This window comes from Heloderma suspectum, chromosome 1 (assembly GCF_057233095.1).
Source record: "Heloderma suspectum isolate Gila_16-S chromosome 1, 16-S_ref, whole genome shotgun sequence".
NCBI classification, from domain to species: Eukaryota; Metazoa; Chordata; class Lepidosauria; order Squamata; family Helodermatidae; genus Heloderma; species Heloderma suspectum.
This window is the reverse complement of record NC_139458.1, coordinates 192,324,705-192,339,359: the sequence shown is the minus strand read 5'-3', so window position 1 is coordinate 192,339,359 and position 14,655 is coordinate 192,324,705. Positions and strand designations below refer to the sequence as shown.

The following is a 14,655-nucleotide window of genomic DNA, read 5'->3' as shown; positions in this document are numbered from 1 at the left end:
GCAAATAGCTTCAATATTCATTTAACATTGAGTCATTTCCTTTCACCAAGCACTATACCACCTTTAAAAACCTGAGTCATGATTTTCCCATTTTAAACGGTGATGTTGCTACTTACTGTCTAGGGATTTCAGTCAGTGAATAAGTTTGTACTGTGCTAGGTAATGTACATGTAAGGCAGAACTTTCTCCAGAAGAGTTGTCGTTGCAATTTATGACTAGAGATAATAGAATAGAAAAAAGGTTGACAAAGCACATGAGGTAGCAGTAAAATGATACCACTCAACTGGAAACGGAAGGCAAGGCTTATCAGTCTCTTAAGGAGCAATCCTATGGCCTCTAGGCAGCAGTTAGATGGCCAGAGGATATCTTGTTTTCCAGGAACCGACCTTGAAGCCTGCGCTCCAAGGTCGGTTCCCGGGGCACCGACCTCCCCCCACTTCCGTGCTGCCTTGCAGGTAGCGCGGAGCAGCCCCATCCTCCATGCTCACAAGAGGAGCGTGGAGCAGCCGAAAAGGGGCGTGTCTGGGGGGGCGTTCCCGGGCGGGGGGGCAGAAATGCCTGTAAGACACATCCAATGTGTTGTACAGCAGCCTCCTCCCCCACTCTGTCCTCCCGCAGCTAGACAGCCGCAATCGGCTGTCTAGCCTAAAATGCAGGGTAGGAGAAGTGCAGAGAGAACGATCCCCTCCGTGCTTCTCCTGCTGTCCATTGGATAGGCGGTCACCTCCGAGTTCGGAGGCAGCCGCCTATCTGGATAGGATTGCGCCCTTAATTCATTTTATATTTACTTTATTTATATTGCTGTATTTCTATAAAATTATCGAACAAAATACATCAAATTACACTCATTTAAAAATGATTAAAACATATAATAGAACAAAAACTCAGCAACAGAACAATATAATACAGCCATAGACTGTGATTAACATTAGGAAGATTGTGAATTAAAGGCCTGCTGAAGTAAACATATTTTGGTTGTTCATTTAAATGCAGCATAAGGCACTTGGCAAATCACTCCAGAGTGGGCACAGTCTAGGTGCCACCCCAGCGGTGGCCCTGTTCTTGTGTACAGCCACCAACTTTTCACAAAAGGTGGAACACAGAGAAGGGCCTCTGAGAAAGATCTTAAAACTCGGACCGGTTTATACGGGAGAGGGAAGTTCTTAAGATATCCTGGTCTTGGGCCATTCAGTACTTTAAGGGTAATCCTAAATTGGGCTAGTGGCACAGCTCCATATATTAAAGTGCAGCTCAGCAATGGTTGCCTGGAAATTTCAGGAGCCTGTGTGGACAAGAGGATGGAACTAGGAATTTCACCTTGGGGACCATTCATCAAGAAGAGGAGTTTCTGACTTAAGACACCCCAAGAAGGGGATATGCTTCTGCATTATGCACACTCATTGATCTCAAGCAGGGTGGAAGTTCAAAAGCTGTATGTGCTGTATATAACCCTGGCATGCATGTTCCCTGTCAAATGTTACAGCGGCAATAGAGCACAGACGGGGCACTTGTCCATCTACTTGTCAGCCTGTCTTATACTGACTGAAGCTTCTCTTTGTCTCAGGTGCATCACCAAGTTGTCCTTGAGCTGAATGCAATAAATAATTCACTGCATACTGCACTATAGAAGTGCTATATAAATAATGAACTAGTAAGATGAGATGTGTACTCCTGATATAACTGAAGAGAAAGGCAACAGAAATTCTATGAAGTTGTGGATAGAGCATGAAATGGTTTAATATGTGTGTTTGATGTAATGGAAAAAAGATTCTGCAAGGGGGAAGGAAGGGAGGAGTGGTGTGATCAAGACAATGCTGATCAACTGAATGCATTTTGCTGTGTTAAATAGATATAACTTAGTAAACCAGGATATTATAGTTGGGGTGGAAATGAAGAGTCCAGGTAAGAATATAACCTTAGTGGATAGCTGAAATGCTGGAACTAGGCAAGGATGCAGGAAAAAAGGCTTAGATAACATAGTGAAAAATGCTCACATAACTTGGTGAGAAAGGGAATTGTTGAAAATTGGTCCCAGGTTCCAAGACTGAAATAGCAACAAAATTTTAGGTGGCTTTTGAGATTCAGAAAGATTGGCATCCTGTTGGCCTTGATGTATTGATACTATGCATAAGCTTGCATAGCGCTTCAGTAAGCCCAGGTTGGTTGATCGGATGTTGTGTGTGTTGCCTTAAAAAGAAAAGAACACGACAACATTACAAATAATGGTGATATACTTTTTGCTGTGCTGGTTTTGCAGGAGTGGTTTGCAGTGTACGTGGAACTTAATCAACAGATCGCAGCTTTGCTGAATGCTGGGGATGAGGAAGACCTTGTAGAACTGAAAGCATTACAACAGCAGTTGAGTGATGTCTGTTACCGGCAAGCCAGTCAACTGGAGTTTAGACAGAATCTGTTACAAGCAGCACTTGAATTTCATGGTGTTGCCCAAGATGTAAGTAAAATATGTATACATTTATTCGTTGTACACTGTTGCTTTGTGATTGCTTCTGTAGACAGTCCATAGTTCAGCCAGGTTCTTTCAGGAATAAAGGAAGCCTAAAACATACTAATCCATTTCAGAGGAAGCACAGAGTGCACTCTGTGGACAAATTCTGATGTAAGTAGCATTGCTGCAAAATAGAATGTGTAGTCTTTGAAATCTTGTTTTTACTCTGAGAGACAGCATCGGACATCACATACTATAGAATGTAATGACCATGTTCTGGAGAGTTCCAAAATTATTTCTGTGTTCATTTTTATCTGAAGGCTCTTGATTCTTATGGTCATATTTCCCAGTTTTCAGTACCACAGTATTCCTTTTCTTTGCAGAAAAACTGGCATCTTGCAAATGAGAAAGTACGTATCTTCAGGATAATGTGGGACCACCTGCCGGCACAACAGGAAACTAGAGTTTCCTAAAGCAACCCCGGAAACAAGCCAAGATACTTGTTTCCAGAACCGGACAGGTCAGCAGAGCCCTTCTATGACTACTGCTGACCTGTCTACTCTGGAAAAATAAGTGTTTCAGCTCATTTCCAGTTGCTTTAGGGACTTAGATGTTGCCTAACGTGTGCACAAAATGCATGTGTCCAGTATTGTTGGGACATCCCATCTCAATCACAGGAGACTAGTGGGAATTGCTGCTAGTTAGGACTAGCAGTAGCATCCTCTGTGAGTGCTATTGAGTGAGGAGCATTATTATTCCATTGCTAAAGCCATGTGCCTGGGAACGTTCCTATCTTCTAACATTTATCACCGTTTATAGTTCACTTTCTCACAGTTCAGTCTGCCATTCTTGCAGCACATCCTTTGGGAGAAGTACCAAAATTACAGAATGTGGAGATAACATAATATTTTGGGATTGTCTTTTTCAGTTATCTCAGCAACTAGATGGCTTGCTAGGGATGTTGTGTGCTGATGTAGCACCAGCTGATGGAGCATCAATTCAGCAAACTTTAAAGCTACTTGAAGAGAAGTTAAAAAGTGTTGGTAAGCCAAAGATTGCTGAAATGCCAAAAACTAAACTACAGTAAATGACTTAATGAGGAAGAGTAAATGTTAAATTAAAATATACACTGACTTTCTCACGCATTTTCTTTGTGCTTAATATTTTATATTTGTCCTCTCGACCCACAATTCAGCAAGTCTCTTTAAGCATGCAGAAGAGTTTGTGCATGCCCTGAAGGTCTTTACTTAAGTGTGCAAACCCATCCCTTCCTTTTCCCAAGGACATTTGAGATTCTCTTTATTTGAAAGAGAAAAAAAACAGTGTAACAGTAGGGTTAATATACAAGCTGTGGGTTCACTGAACTAGCTGTGCATTTCTGGGGATCATGGCCAGAACACTTGGCTTTTTTTCCTTTTTTGTTTTTTGCATTCGGTTCAAAAACTGTTGGGGCATAAAATCTAAAAATACATTAATGTATTTGTATTATAGTGAAAAAACAGATGATACACAGTGTATTTGAGTTCTTTCCAAGCCTCCTGCTTCTGTGATTGGAAACCTCTAAAGCTCCCTCCGTGCCTTAATCACATGAGTGTGGACATCTGCAGAGGGAAACCTGTATGCATAGAACTCTACAGGAGATGGAACCATGCACAATTAGGGTTCCAGCTCCCCTGGAAGTCTACACCTAGGCTTTCCTCCTGCAGATGTCCACTCGGAGGGGGTGGGTGGGGAAAGAGGGCAGAGAAGCCATACAACCTCAGGGGCTTGGTCAGCGGAGCAGCCCCATTGCCCTTTTTAATTACATGGAGCCCTTTCACACAGTGTATATAGGAAGGAGGTGTAGGAAAATTTGAGCTCTATAAAAAGTTGCTTGTAGTTTGCCTAGCTAATATAGGATAGGAGCAGTCCAGATGTCAAGATTTGTGTCAGTACTTAAAAGGCTTTAATACGAAAATTAGTAAGTAAATCTCTCTCATTTTGAAAACCCCAAATGAAGGTAAACTAGTCAGCATAAACAATAAACAAAGTAAGAAAAAAGGAAACTTCCAGGTATAATTACTATGTGGTTTAACAGTTCACAAGGATCACTAATATGAACTTATGGAACTGCCTTATATTCAGTCAGACAATTGGCCAGTCTTGCCCAGTCCTGTCTCCTCTGACTGTTAGCAACTTTCCAAGGTCTTGGGCAAAGATCTCCTGCAGCCCAGCCATCTCCCATTAACTGAGGACACCAGGAATTTAATCTAAGCCCTTCAGCATACCAGGCATGAGCATTACTATTAAGCTATCATCTCACTTTCTAATATATGCCAACTTGACTGCTAAAAATGATAGATATTTAAGAAATTCTCTGTGTGGCTATTTAGTTTAAATACTAATTAGCGTCTTATACATTAACACCATTAGAGTTGACTGTTAAATCCTGTAGGATGCATTTAATACAGTTGCTCATTTTAGAGTCCAGTAAGTTAAGTGACAAATTTATTAAAACTTAAATTGCTGCAACTAACTTGCACATGGATGAAATGCGAATTGGACAGACATAATTCATGAAAGGAGAACAATAATTATTCCTTCACGTTTACTACGTTCGGAAAAATATGTACTAGCTATATGAAATAAAGAGTGTGCTTTGTTGTGCCTTAGACCTAGGTCTGCAAGGTTTGCGTGAAAAAGGTCAAAGTCTTCTTGATCAAATATCTAACCAGGCATCTTGGGCTTATGGAAAAGATGTAACTACTGAAAACAAAGAGAATGTTGATCACATCCAGGGAGTGATGGAAGACATGCAGCTCAGGAAGCAAAGGTTAATAACTAAGAATTTATCTCTGCTCCAAAGTTAAGTTTAAAACATAAGTGATGTCATTTTGCTTTAAATTATTTTTTATGGACATCATATATAACTTTAACATTGCTATCACTCACTTGATGCCTTCTGATACCTTGGCAACTATTGCTGTGGTATTCTTAAAAAACAGACTATTAAGACATCATGTTCCACATAGTACTGAGCAACAGACTGTAGGATCCAAAAAGTAGCTCTCCTTCTTTTTGAATACATTTTATATACCTCATTATGAAGAAGTTAAATATTTTGACAACAAAAATGAGAGAAAACTAGTCTTGAAGGCCCTTAAGATTTTGACCAGAGATTGTTACGTAGAGTTTAAGTAGTAAATCTCTTTCTCTCCTGATATTAAGACCAAGAGAAAGACAGTCTTATCTCTATTGCCTGCTTCTCTATGAGCAAAACTGATCACATTTGCTACTGCATGATAGGATGCTCTGTTGCTGCTTTGAGTAGTCCTCAAGAGGTTCAACCACAAATGCGGCTGATTTGATCAGGAAGGTAATGTTTGTGAAGGTCACAGGGTGGGGAGACAGTACCACATTTCTTTTCTGCCTAGAGAATGGAAAGGTTCTACTTAGGCTGGCTTTCTTTTACAGGGAGGTACATCCCTTCACAAGGCATTGCTTTTGACAGGGCATTGGGCTTCTCTCCCCCCCCCCCCCCGCCCCCCAATGAGCTATGTTATAATTTAGGACAGTCTTATCCAACCTGGGTCCCTTCAGATGTTTTGGCCTGCAATTCCCATCAGCCCCATCCAGTAAGGGCAGTGGTCTAGAAAAGGGATGGGGAACCCCCAATCTGTAGGCCTAATCTGGCCTTCTTAGATTCCCCATCCGGAAGATGAAACAATAATTGTACATATACATATTGTTGAAGAAGTGTTAAGGTAATAGTTTTTATCAAGATTTTGGTAAATTTTAAAGTAATTCTATGTTTTTCCACAATGTGTTGCATCATAATATTTTTAACAAACTTTAGCAGTGCAGAAAACAAGAATTGTTCATGTAAAGTGTCATTGCATCTACTGCAGGAGTGATAGCTCAATTGTGAAGAACTATTACACAATGACCTTTCTGATCCAATTACATATTACTCTGGTTTTCACAGATGTGAGGACATGGTAGATGTGCGACGGTTAAAGATGCTTCAGATGGTTCAGCTATTTAAATGTGAGGAGGATGCTGCTCAGGTGAGATCCAGCCACATACCTATTGCAGCCTGTGGTGTTCATACTTCAGTTAAAAAATGTTAGTATCAGGTGAAACAACCTTTGAAAATTGATTAAATAATTTTGGGCCCTTGAGCACCCCTGTAATATATTGCAGACCTCTTACAGGAAATGGAGGAAACACAGAATTCAAAACAGTAGTCTTATTTAGTACATCTATGATGAATGGTTTATGCTGATTTAAATATTTTCTGTTTTACAGTCTGTTTCTGCTCTTCCCTCTAGGCAGTAGAATGGTTAAGTGAACTATTAGATGCTTTGTTGAAGACCCATATCCGACTGGGAGACGATACGCAAGAAACCAAAATTTTGTTGGAAAAGCATCGGAAGTTCGTTGATGTAGCACAGGTAAATAATGGTTTTCTTCTGTAGCAGGTTAGATTGGTCACTAGAAAGCTGCCACTAAACCTTGCTGTCTACATTTAAAATTAACATTAGTTGCCCTTTAGACCATTTACTGAGTTGTTTACGCAGTAAAATTCTGATTACTGGAAATCATGATTAGATATGACAAAATTTGGGGGGAGAAATATATCCTTGGGGACAACCACAGTCATATTTACAGCACTGTTACGCATCACTGAATGTACATGATCGGTTCTGAAATGCTTGAATTCACTTAATCCTTGACAAACATGGAATGGTTACTCAGTGTATCTACCCTGGGCAACTGCTCTGCATTTTTCAGAAGTTACTTCCCTGATTAGCTATTTAGCAAAGGTCCAAATTTTGGACCTAGGCTTACTAGACAGACGTTATTTGTCATTGCTACCAACATTTATCTTTCCCCAAGTCTTATAGTATGTGCAAGGGCAAAGAGGATGAGGTTCCTCTGCCCTTGCTCTGCACTTTGAGGAAGGCACAAGCCTCACGTTGCTGCTGTGACCTTCTGGAAAAACCCAGCAGAAAAAGAGGGAAACTACCCTCTCCTTCTCCCTCTCGTTATCCATGAACAACAGAGAACTTGGGAAGGGGTGGAGTAGAGATGTTTACATTGCCTTCCTGGAGTTCTCTGCAGTTCTCAGAGAACGCAAGGGTGGGAGAATAGGAATCTTTGTGCTGTGTTTGTGACGTAGGCAGGTGTGCTTGTCAGAGGAGGGAGCGGCAAAGTAACAAGGCAAGTGGATTTATGGAACTGTTGTGAGTTTCATCAGGTGAAAATTACTTTTGACTGATTTTTATGTTTTGATAATGGGCTGGGCATTTGGGGGAATGAGCAGAGGAGGGATCAGCAATGTACCAAGACCCCTCTATACTTTTGTTCTAAAAGCAGTTCAAATGGTTTGTGCAGCAAAGCTGCCAGACAGAACAAATGCTATACACACACACACACACACACACACACACCCCAACTAGTTGGTCAGATGAAAAAAATAAAGAGGGTCAGACTTCAGTTTCCCACAGCCTTCATCCTCCAGTTGGATTTTCCAGACAAAGCTTTCGCAGGTTATCCTTGCTCTTGAAAAAGCTTGGAAAACCAGGCTGGTATTTTAATAGTCTAAATTTCAATATGTGATTTACATGTTGGATATTTTATTTCTTGCAGATGTGTCACTGTATTGTAGCTATATCTGTTCCAAGATTTGAAATTCAGATTTCAAATCTATTTTTCTTTTTATAGAGTACTTACGATTATGGGAGACAGTTACTACAGGCTACTGTCGTTCTGTGTCAGTCTCTGAGATGCACTTCCAGGTCCTCAGGAGACACACTTCCAAAGCTGAACAGAGTATGGAAACAGTTCACAATAACTGCAGAAGAGAGAGTAACTCGGCTGGAGATGGCTGTTGCATTCCATTCAAATGCTGAAAAAGTTAGTGCCTCCAAATTATTCTATTAACAATCATATACAATTTTAAAATGTACTCTTTTGGATTAATGCATCTAGATTAAGTGAAGCTTTATTGTATTTAGATGTATGACTTTAGTAGTAATTAAGACACTGTAACTATTTGATGCCCTGGTTTTAAACACATTTATTTTAAGTGGAGAAGAAGTTCTGCTGATGTCAGTAGAACTTGCATCTGAATCAACGTGACTGCAATCAAAGTTTTAAGGTGAATTCACATGTTCGGTTCAGGTTTTCTTCCTTACTACAACCCCAGTTTGTTACCTCCATGTGAGTTAGCCCCAGTCTAATAGTTGATTAGTGGTGGACCGCAGTGGCTTAGTGGTTAAGATGCTGAACTGCAGAGACCCAAGTGCCACGTGACAGAGTGAGCTCCCGTCTTCAGTCCCAGCTTCTGCCAACCTAGCAGTTCGAAAGCAAGGAATCGCAAGTAGATAAATAGGCACCGCTTCGGCGGGAAAGGTAGCAGCGTTCCGTGCACCTCGGTGTTCAGTCATGCCGGCCACATGACCACCGAAGTGTCTTCGGACAGCTCTGGCTCTTCGGCTTAGAAATGGAGATGAGCGCCACCCCCTAGAGTCGGACACGACTGGCTGGGGACACCTTTACCTTTTCAGTAGTTGATTATATGCTAAAATGTACCACTTCACATAGATGCTCACATAGGACTGAATTTTTCCCCCCACATTTTTTTTAAAAAATACCCTGCTATCTAGTTGGTATGTGCACACAGTTTATATATGAAGAAATATTCAGTCTTGTGATCTCCCCATGTAGTCTGAACATTACAGTCCAGGAATAGTTTTACTATGAAATCAGCTGTTTTGTGTAGACTGGACCTTGGTAAGTTTATAGAGGACCAGCATGATCTCATATGTAGCCAGGAGCTCATGGGTTTTTTCAGTAGCAGCTTCCGTTCTGTGTAAGCGATGTTTTTTGAACTTGGCCATCACAGATATGATGTGAAAGAGGCCAGGAGTATCATGTGAACAGTTCCTGAGAGTAATCCAGAGCAGCAGATATGATAGTGATTTTGCAGTTTCAAGCAATTCATTGTAGTGGAAAGCCATAATATGCCATCACTGAAACTCACTGGATTGGAGTCAAAGGAAAAGTTTGGATCCAAATGTGCTCTTTTTCCCACAGAAGGCAGTCGTCCCATGAGCAGGACACCTTTGGATTCAACTCAAAGGATGAACCCTGTTTATCCTTTGAAAATGAATCACATGCCCACATTTACATCTGCTTATATCTCCTCAGATTGGCCCATCATATCCTTCATGTGTCCTTCCACCTCTTTCTATTAAATTGCCATATAAAACCCATAAGGCGCAACCCTATCGGATCTGCCCTGGGTACTCTTAAGCCTCCGAAGTCGGCTTAAGAGGTGCATTGCACATTCCGCTCTGCATTTAGGTAGATGGGCATTTTTGCCCATCTAGCAGAGGCTTTGGGGAGGGAAGGAGGCTGGGGACAGGTGAGGAGAGCTTGTATCCCCACATCCCCAGTCTCCTCACCTCCCACCGGCACGCCCCTTTCACCCCTCTGTGAGCTCGCGTTTGCAGGCTTGTAGAAGCAGCTAACATGGTTTTCTCCATGCTGCCAGGGAGGGGCAGGGAGCTCGGACTCCTGGGTCCAAGGTCAGAGCACTGTCTCCAGCCTGAGATCCAGTAATCCGAAATATCCTATGCCCCCCAGATGCTGTCTAGGGGGCCATAGGATTGCTTCCTAAAATGTTTAACCTTTTGCATATATACCTTGATCTTTAAAACCTAGTCCAGATAAGTCTTAAAGCATTTCCAAAAGATGCTCAGGCTTGGACTTTGGTGAGTTTTCAAAACGTAAGCAGCCACCGAGACCACTGTGTACATGGCCTTATCGTTTGAACCCAGTGCAAAGATAATACTGTTAAATGGTTGCACTTGGCCAGTCCTGGGAGCTGTGAAGGAACACAAAAGTACCATCTAAAATAGGTTGGACCAAGAGCTTTATAAATTAAAACCAGCATCTTCAACTAGGCCCAGAAGATGAGAAACCAGTGCATATTCTGGGCAGTTGTGCTAAGTTCAGCTCATACAGATCTCCAATGGCCATCCTACACAGATCAGCTAAAAAAATCTAGCCTCACTATGACAACATCTGAATTCTGGTTACAGATCCACATCTGACTAAAAGGCTCACAGCTTTCCAAAATGACAGATTTGATAAAGGGTGATATTTGCCACTGCTGAGCAAGGGCCGGCAAACATTGGCAATGACAGGCATCCAAAATCACCCCTGCCTATATTACAGGTCTTCAGTAAAGTCACCAGTCCCTTATGATCAATTACATCAAAGCAGACCACAGAAAAAAAAATTATCAAGTTGACTAGATAGCGTAAGAATCTTGATCTGATGTTTTAAAGGGGCTCTAGAACTAGCTTATTTTATCTAGTTTCTTTTTCTCAATACATTTTTTTACAGGTGTTGCAAGAATGCCCAGATGAGCCTGAATCCATAAATGACATGGAACAATTTGATGAGATTGAAGCTGTTGGAAAATCACTTCTGGATAGATTAACTGTGCCAGTAGTTTATCCTGACGGGTATGTGTCCTGTCGTTACAGTATGATTATTCTAAAGTTTTTCAGTTTGTAATACAAGCCAAACAAATTTCATTATTTATTGTGGGGACATTAGAATACTGTAGTTGCATTATTAAGTTTTAGAAAAGAAAGTAGAGCAACAGAGCAATCCAAAGTGCGGTTGGGGAGAAGTGGAGCAGCAGTTACTGCTGCATCCTAGGCCCTGCCAGCTTGCACCAGAGAATAAAGCCAGAGCAGAAGCTGTGAGGCTGCTTTTTCCTTTTTGTTAAATCCACTCTGGCATAACTGATCTTGGGGGCTCTTGGGCAGGCCTGTGAGGCTTTGTATCCAGTGGATCCAAAGCCGCTGGCAACCCTCTCCCCAAACACTGTGTCGCAGGACTGTCCACCAGCTACAACGAGCAGGAACACTGCTGGTGGGAGCTTTCCATGGGCAGAACGCCAGCACTGGCAGAGGGGACCTCTGCCTAATCCTAACCACCTCCAGTGAGCTAGGACTGCATTCTTAAGTCAGATACTGCGGCTGTAGCATTCAGTAATTTTTTTTTAAAAAATCTCATTTAGTAATGTTACCATGTACAATTGTGTTATTTCTTTGCCATCAGAAATTATCCATAATAGAGAAGAACATTAGTCAGTCCCTGCATACAATAGAATTAACTGAAGAAACACAATGTCTATTGTTCATTTGAAATGAAATTTTAAACAATTCATATTAGTTTAAATTAGAAGGGATGTAAAATGTCAGCAATCAGTACGTGCTAGCAAAGTTGTGAGGTCTGGTATCAAAGTGATGGTGATTTCACACACACACGTTGATTATTCAGGTCTGGGAAACCATCCTAAAACTTCCAATATTATACTAGTCAGGTGTAGCTGAAAGCACCTGTGTTTTAATTTTAATTTGGTATAAACTGTGGGAGAATAAATCCATGTGCATAACAAGAATGTTTAGATTCAGAAGTTGTTTTTTTCCTTGTTCGTTTTAGTACTGAGCAGTACTTTGGGAGCCCAAGTGATATGGCTTCTACAGCTGAACACATTAGAGAGAAGATAAAGCTAGTTTGTCTGAAAAAACAGCAGCTGAGTCAACCAGACGTCTGTACAACAGAGAGCTAATGGTTTCTTTCTGCCAGAGTTCATAAGAGATCCGTTTGTAACCCAACATGTCATCTGTATTCTACTACGCCTGCCATAATACATAAAAAATCATTTCCACAGCTGTTATAAAAATCTCATCTTTCTTGAAGTAAACCTTATTCTACATCTTAACAGTGTATTTCTACCAAGCCATAATTATTTAACATGCTATGAAACCATAGACTTCAAATATTATTGAAAGGAACTGAAAACATTGCACTGAACCCTTGTTCTGAAGCTTTACCCTGACCTATCAGGTGCTTCTTTGCCTAAGCAACTGATGCAAGCTTTGAATGGTGCTAATAAGTACAAGTTCCACCCAAAATAGTAATTCTCTTTATTCTCCAAATAATGTAGTATTTTTAGGTATAGGCAAGCTATCTGTTGTATAACAGTGGTGACCCTATGTATTACTTTTTAAATAGCCCTTTTTATTGTGCCAGTATACATCCTGCCCATCAAATCTTTGAAATTCATTATAGTTGGGGGGGTTTCCAATTTGTATGGATAATGTATTGAGAGCTGTTTTGTGCTTAATAAAATCCATCTTTTAAAAATGTGACAACATTTATGTAAGCCTGTATTTCCTAGTGTCCTGCAGGAGTTAATCAGTAGAAATGGGAAGGGCAGCTCTTTCTGTTGCCTTCCAACTTCGGAACAAGTATTCCTCCTCTCTGTCTCTCTCCTATGACATGAAAGGGATGCACAAATACACTTTGGATCTTGGGCAGAGATTTTCTTAATACTTGAGACAAGAGAGGGGGTAAGCATTGCATTTCTTCTGTTGTCTACATTCAAAAGATCTGAGCCAAGCAGACATGGTGAAAGGGGAACAAAGGAGCATATGAACACTTTGAAGTGCAGTAAACCATGTACATCTTACCACTTACATTTGTAGATGGCTGGGCAGGGGGGAGAAGGAAGAGAATTTCAGTTATATAAAGGATTGGGAAGAAAACCTGTAGCAAAGAGGATACAAAGAAGCAAATGAAGCTATCCAGGTAATAAACAATAGGAGGACTTTGTGGCTTCCTCCAACATGTCACACTTTTTTTGGCATTAACAAACATTACAGGTGTATGTTCTGTTAGTTACATGCTCATGGCTGAATGAATAAGCTCAAGTTAAATAGGCAGTTTGTATGCAGTTTCCAGAATTGATAAATGCTACATATTGTAATAAAAGATTATTAAGGATAGGGCATAAGATTAAAATTATGTGCAGACTGTATTTTCCAATCTGCAAAAGCCAAATAAAACCCTTTTATATTTATGAAATATGAGCATATTTTAATTCTCTCTCTCCCCACCCCCTTTTTCTGAAACTCTTGGAAAGGCAGTGTATTATGAGATAACAGATGTCTACGGGGGCCATCAAGCTGGTGTTAATGTGGGAGTAGTGTTTAGTGGCTCTTTTGAGACTTCCCAAAACAGATGACCTGACTGAATAGGTAGAAAGCCATTTCTAAGCTGAAAAACATCTGATTTTGTGGGAGGAGGATGGGGGACCATTTCTAATAATCTGCCCTGCCTATTGTCTTTGGGTAAAATGCACAGTTCCACTTGGCTCAATAAATGAGCACAGAAAAGACTCTGCTAACAAGGAATATAAGTACAGGGTGTTTCAAAATGATGGACCCAATTTCAAAGTAGTATATTTCACGATGGCAACACGTTACAATTACACCAAAACTTACAAACGGTTTAATGAGTTATCAAGTTTTACTAACCATTTTATAAATGCTGTATGTGCCTGCCACCTGCTATATGGACAGTATCGAGACGATAGTTGACTTCGTCCCAAATGCCTCTCAATGTCTTCTTCCACTGAAGTCACCGCTGCCGTGATTCTGTTTTTGAGGTCATCCAGATTCGTCGCTAAAGGTGGCACAAAAACGCGTTCTTTGACGTATCCCCACAAGAAAAAGTCACAGGGTGTAATGTCTGGAGATCTTGGGGGCCAAGAGTGTAGCACCAAGTCTTGGAGTCCCGTGCGGCCTATCCAGTGTTGAGGCAGTGTGTCGTTTAGAAAACGTCGAACCTGCAGGTGCCAATGTGGCGGTGCTCCGTCTTGCTGAAAAATTAAGTCATCGGAATCGTCATTAAGTTGTGTAAAGAGCCAGTTCTGCAGCATTTCGAGATACGTTTGCCCCGTAACTGTGTTTCCCTCGAAAAAGAAAGGGTCATAAACCCTTTTTTGAGAAATGGCACAAAACACGTTCAGTTTCGTTTTCCTCTGAAGTGCGTGGTCGCCCTGTGCTCTTCCCCTTACATGAACAGCCTGTTTCCTCAAATTGTCAGTACCAACGACAAATGCTCTTTGGCATTGGCGGATCAATGCCAAAACGCCGTTGAAACGCACGCTGCACTGCAATTGCGGATTCAGTCTTGCTGAACTGCAGAGCGCAAAACGCCTTGTGTTGCGGGGTCGCCATCTTGCGAATGACAGGCTAGGGGCTGTTTGTGTGCTGAGAGAGGCATCTAGCGGTAATCATTCGAAACTCTATGCCCCACCCTTTCAAGTGGTAAGAGTTTCATTCATGGGCAGTTTG

At 41.2% G+C, this 14,655-nt stretch overlaps 1 protein-coding gene across 3 annotated transcripts in view; it reads left to right on the top strand.

Moving 5' to 3' along the window:
* The window catches only part of SESTD1 (SEC14 and spectrin domain containing 1), an 88,240-nt gene extending 74,862 nt beyond the window's left edge, over positions 1–13,378 (top strand). For all 3 annotated transcript variants that reach the window (XM_084814783.1, XM_084814791.1, XM_084814777.1), the window contains 8 exons: positions 2,258–2,452; positions 3,375–3,489; positions 5,099–5,258; positions 6,411–6,492; positions 6,757–6,879; positions 8,153–8,344; positions 10,844–10,965; positions 11,954–13,378. In XM_084814783.1, the coding sequence (XP_084670909.1) occupies positions 2,258–2,452; positions 3,375–3,489; positions 5,099–5,258; positions 6,411–6,492; positions 6,757–6,879; positions 8,153–8,344; positions 10,844–10,965; positions 11,954–12,083 (1,119 nt within the window). In that variant the 3' untranslated portion in view covers positions 12,084–13,378. The remainder of the gene's footprint in view (positions 1–2,257; positions 2,453–3,374; positions 3,490–5,098; positions 5,259–6,410; positions 6,493–6,756; positions 6,880–8,152; positions 8,345–10,843; positions 10,966–11,953) is intronic.
* Positions 13,379–14,655: the final 1,277 nt, after the last annotated feature.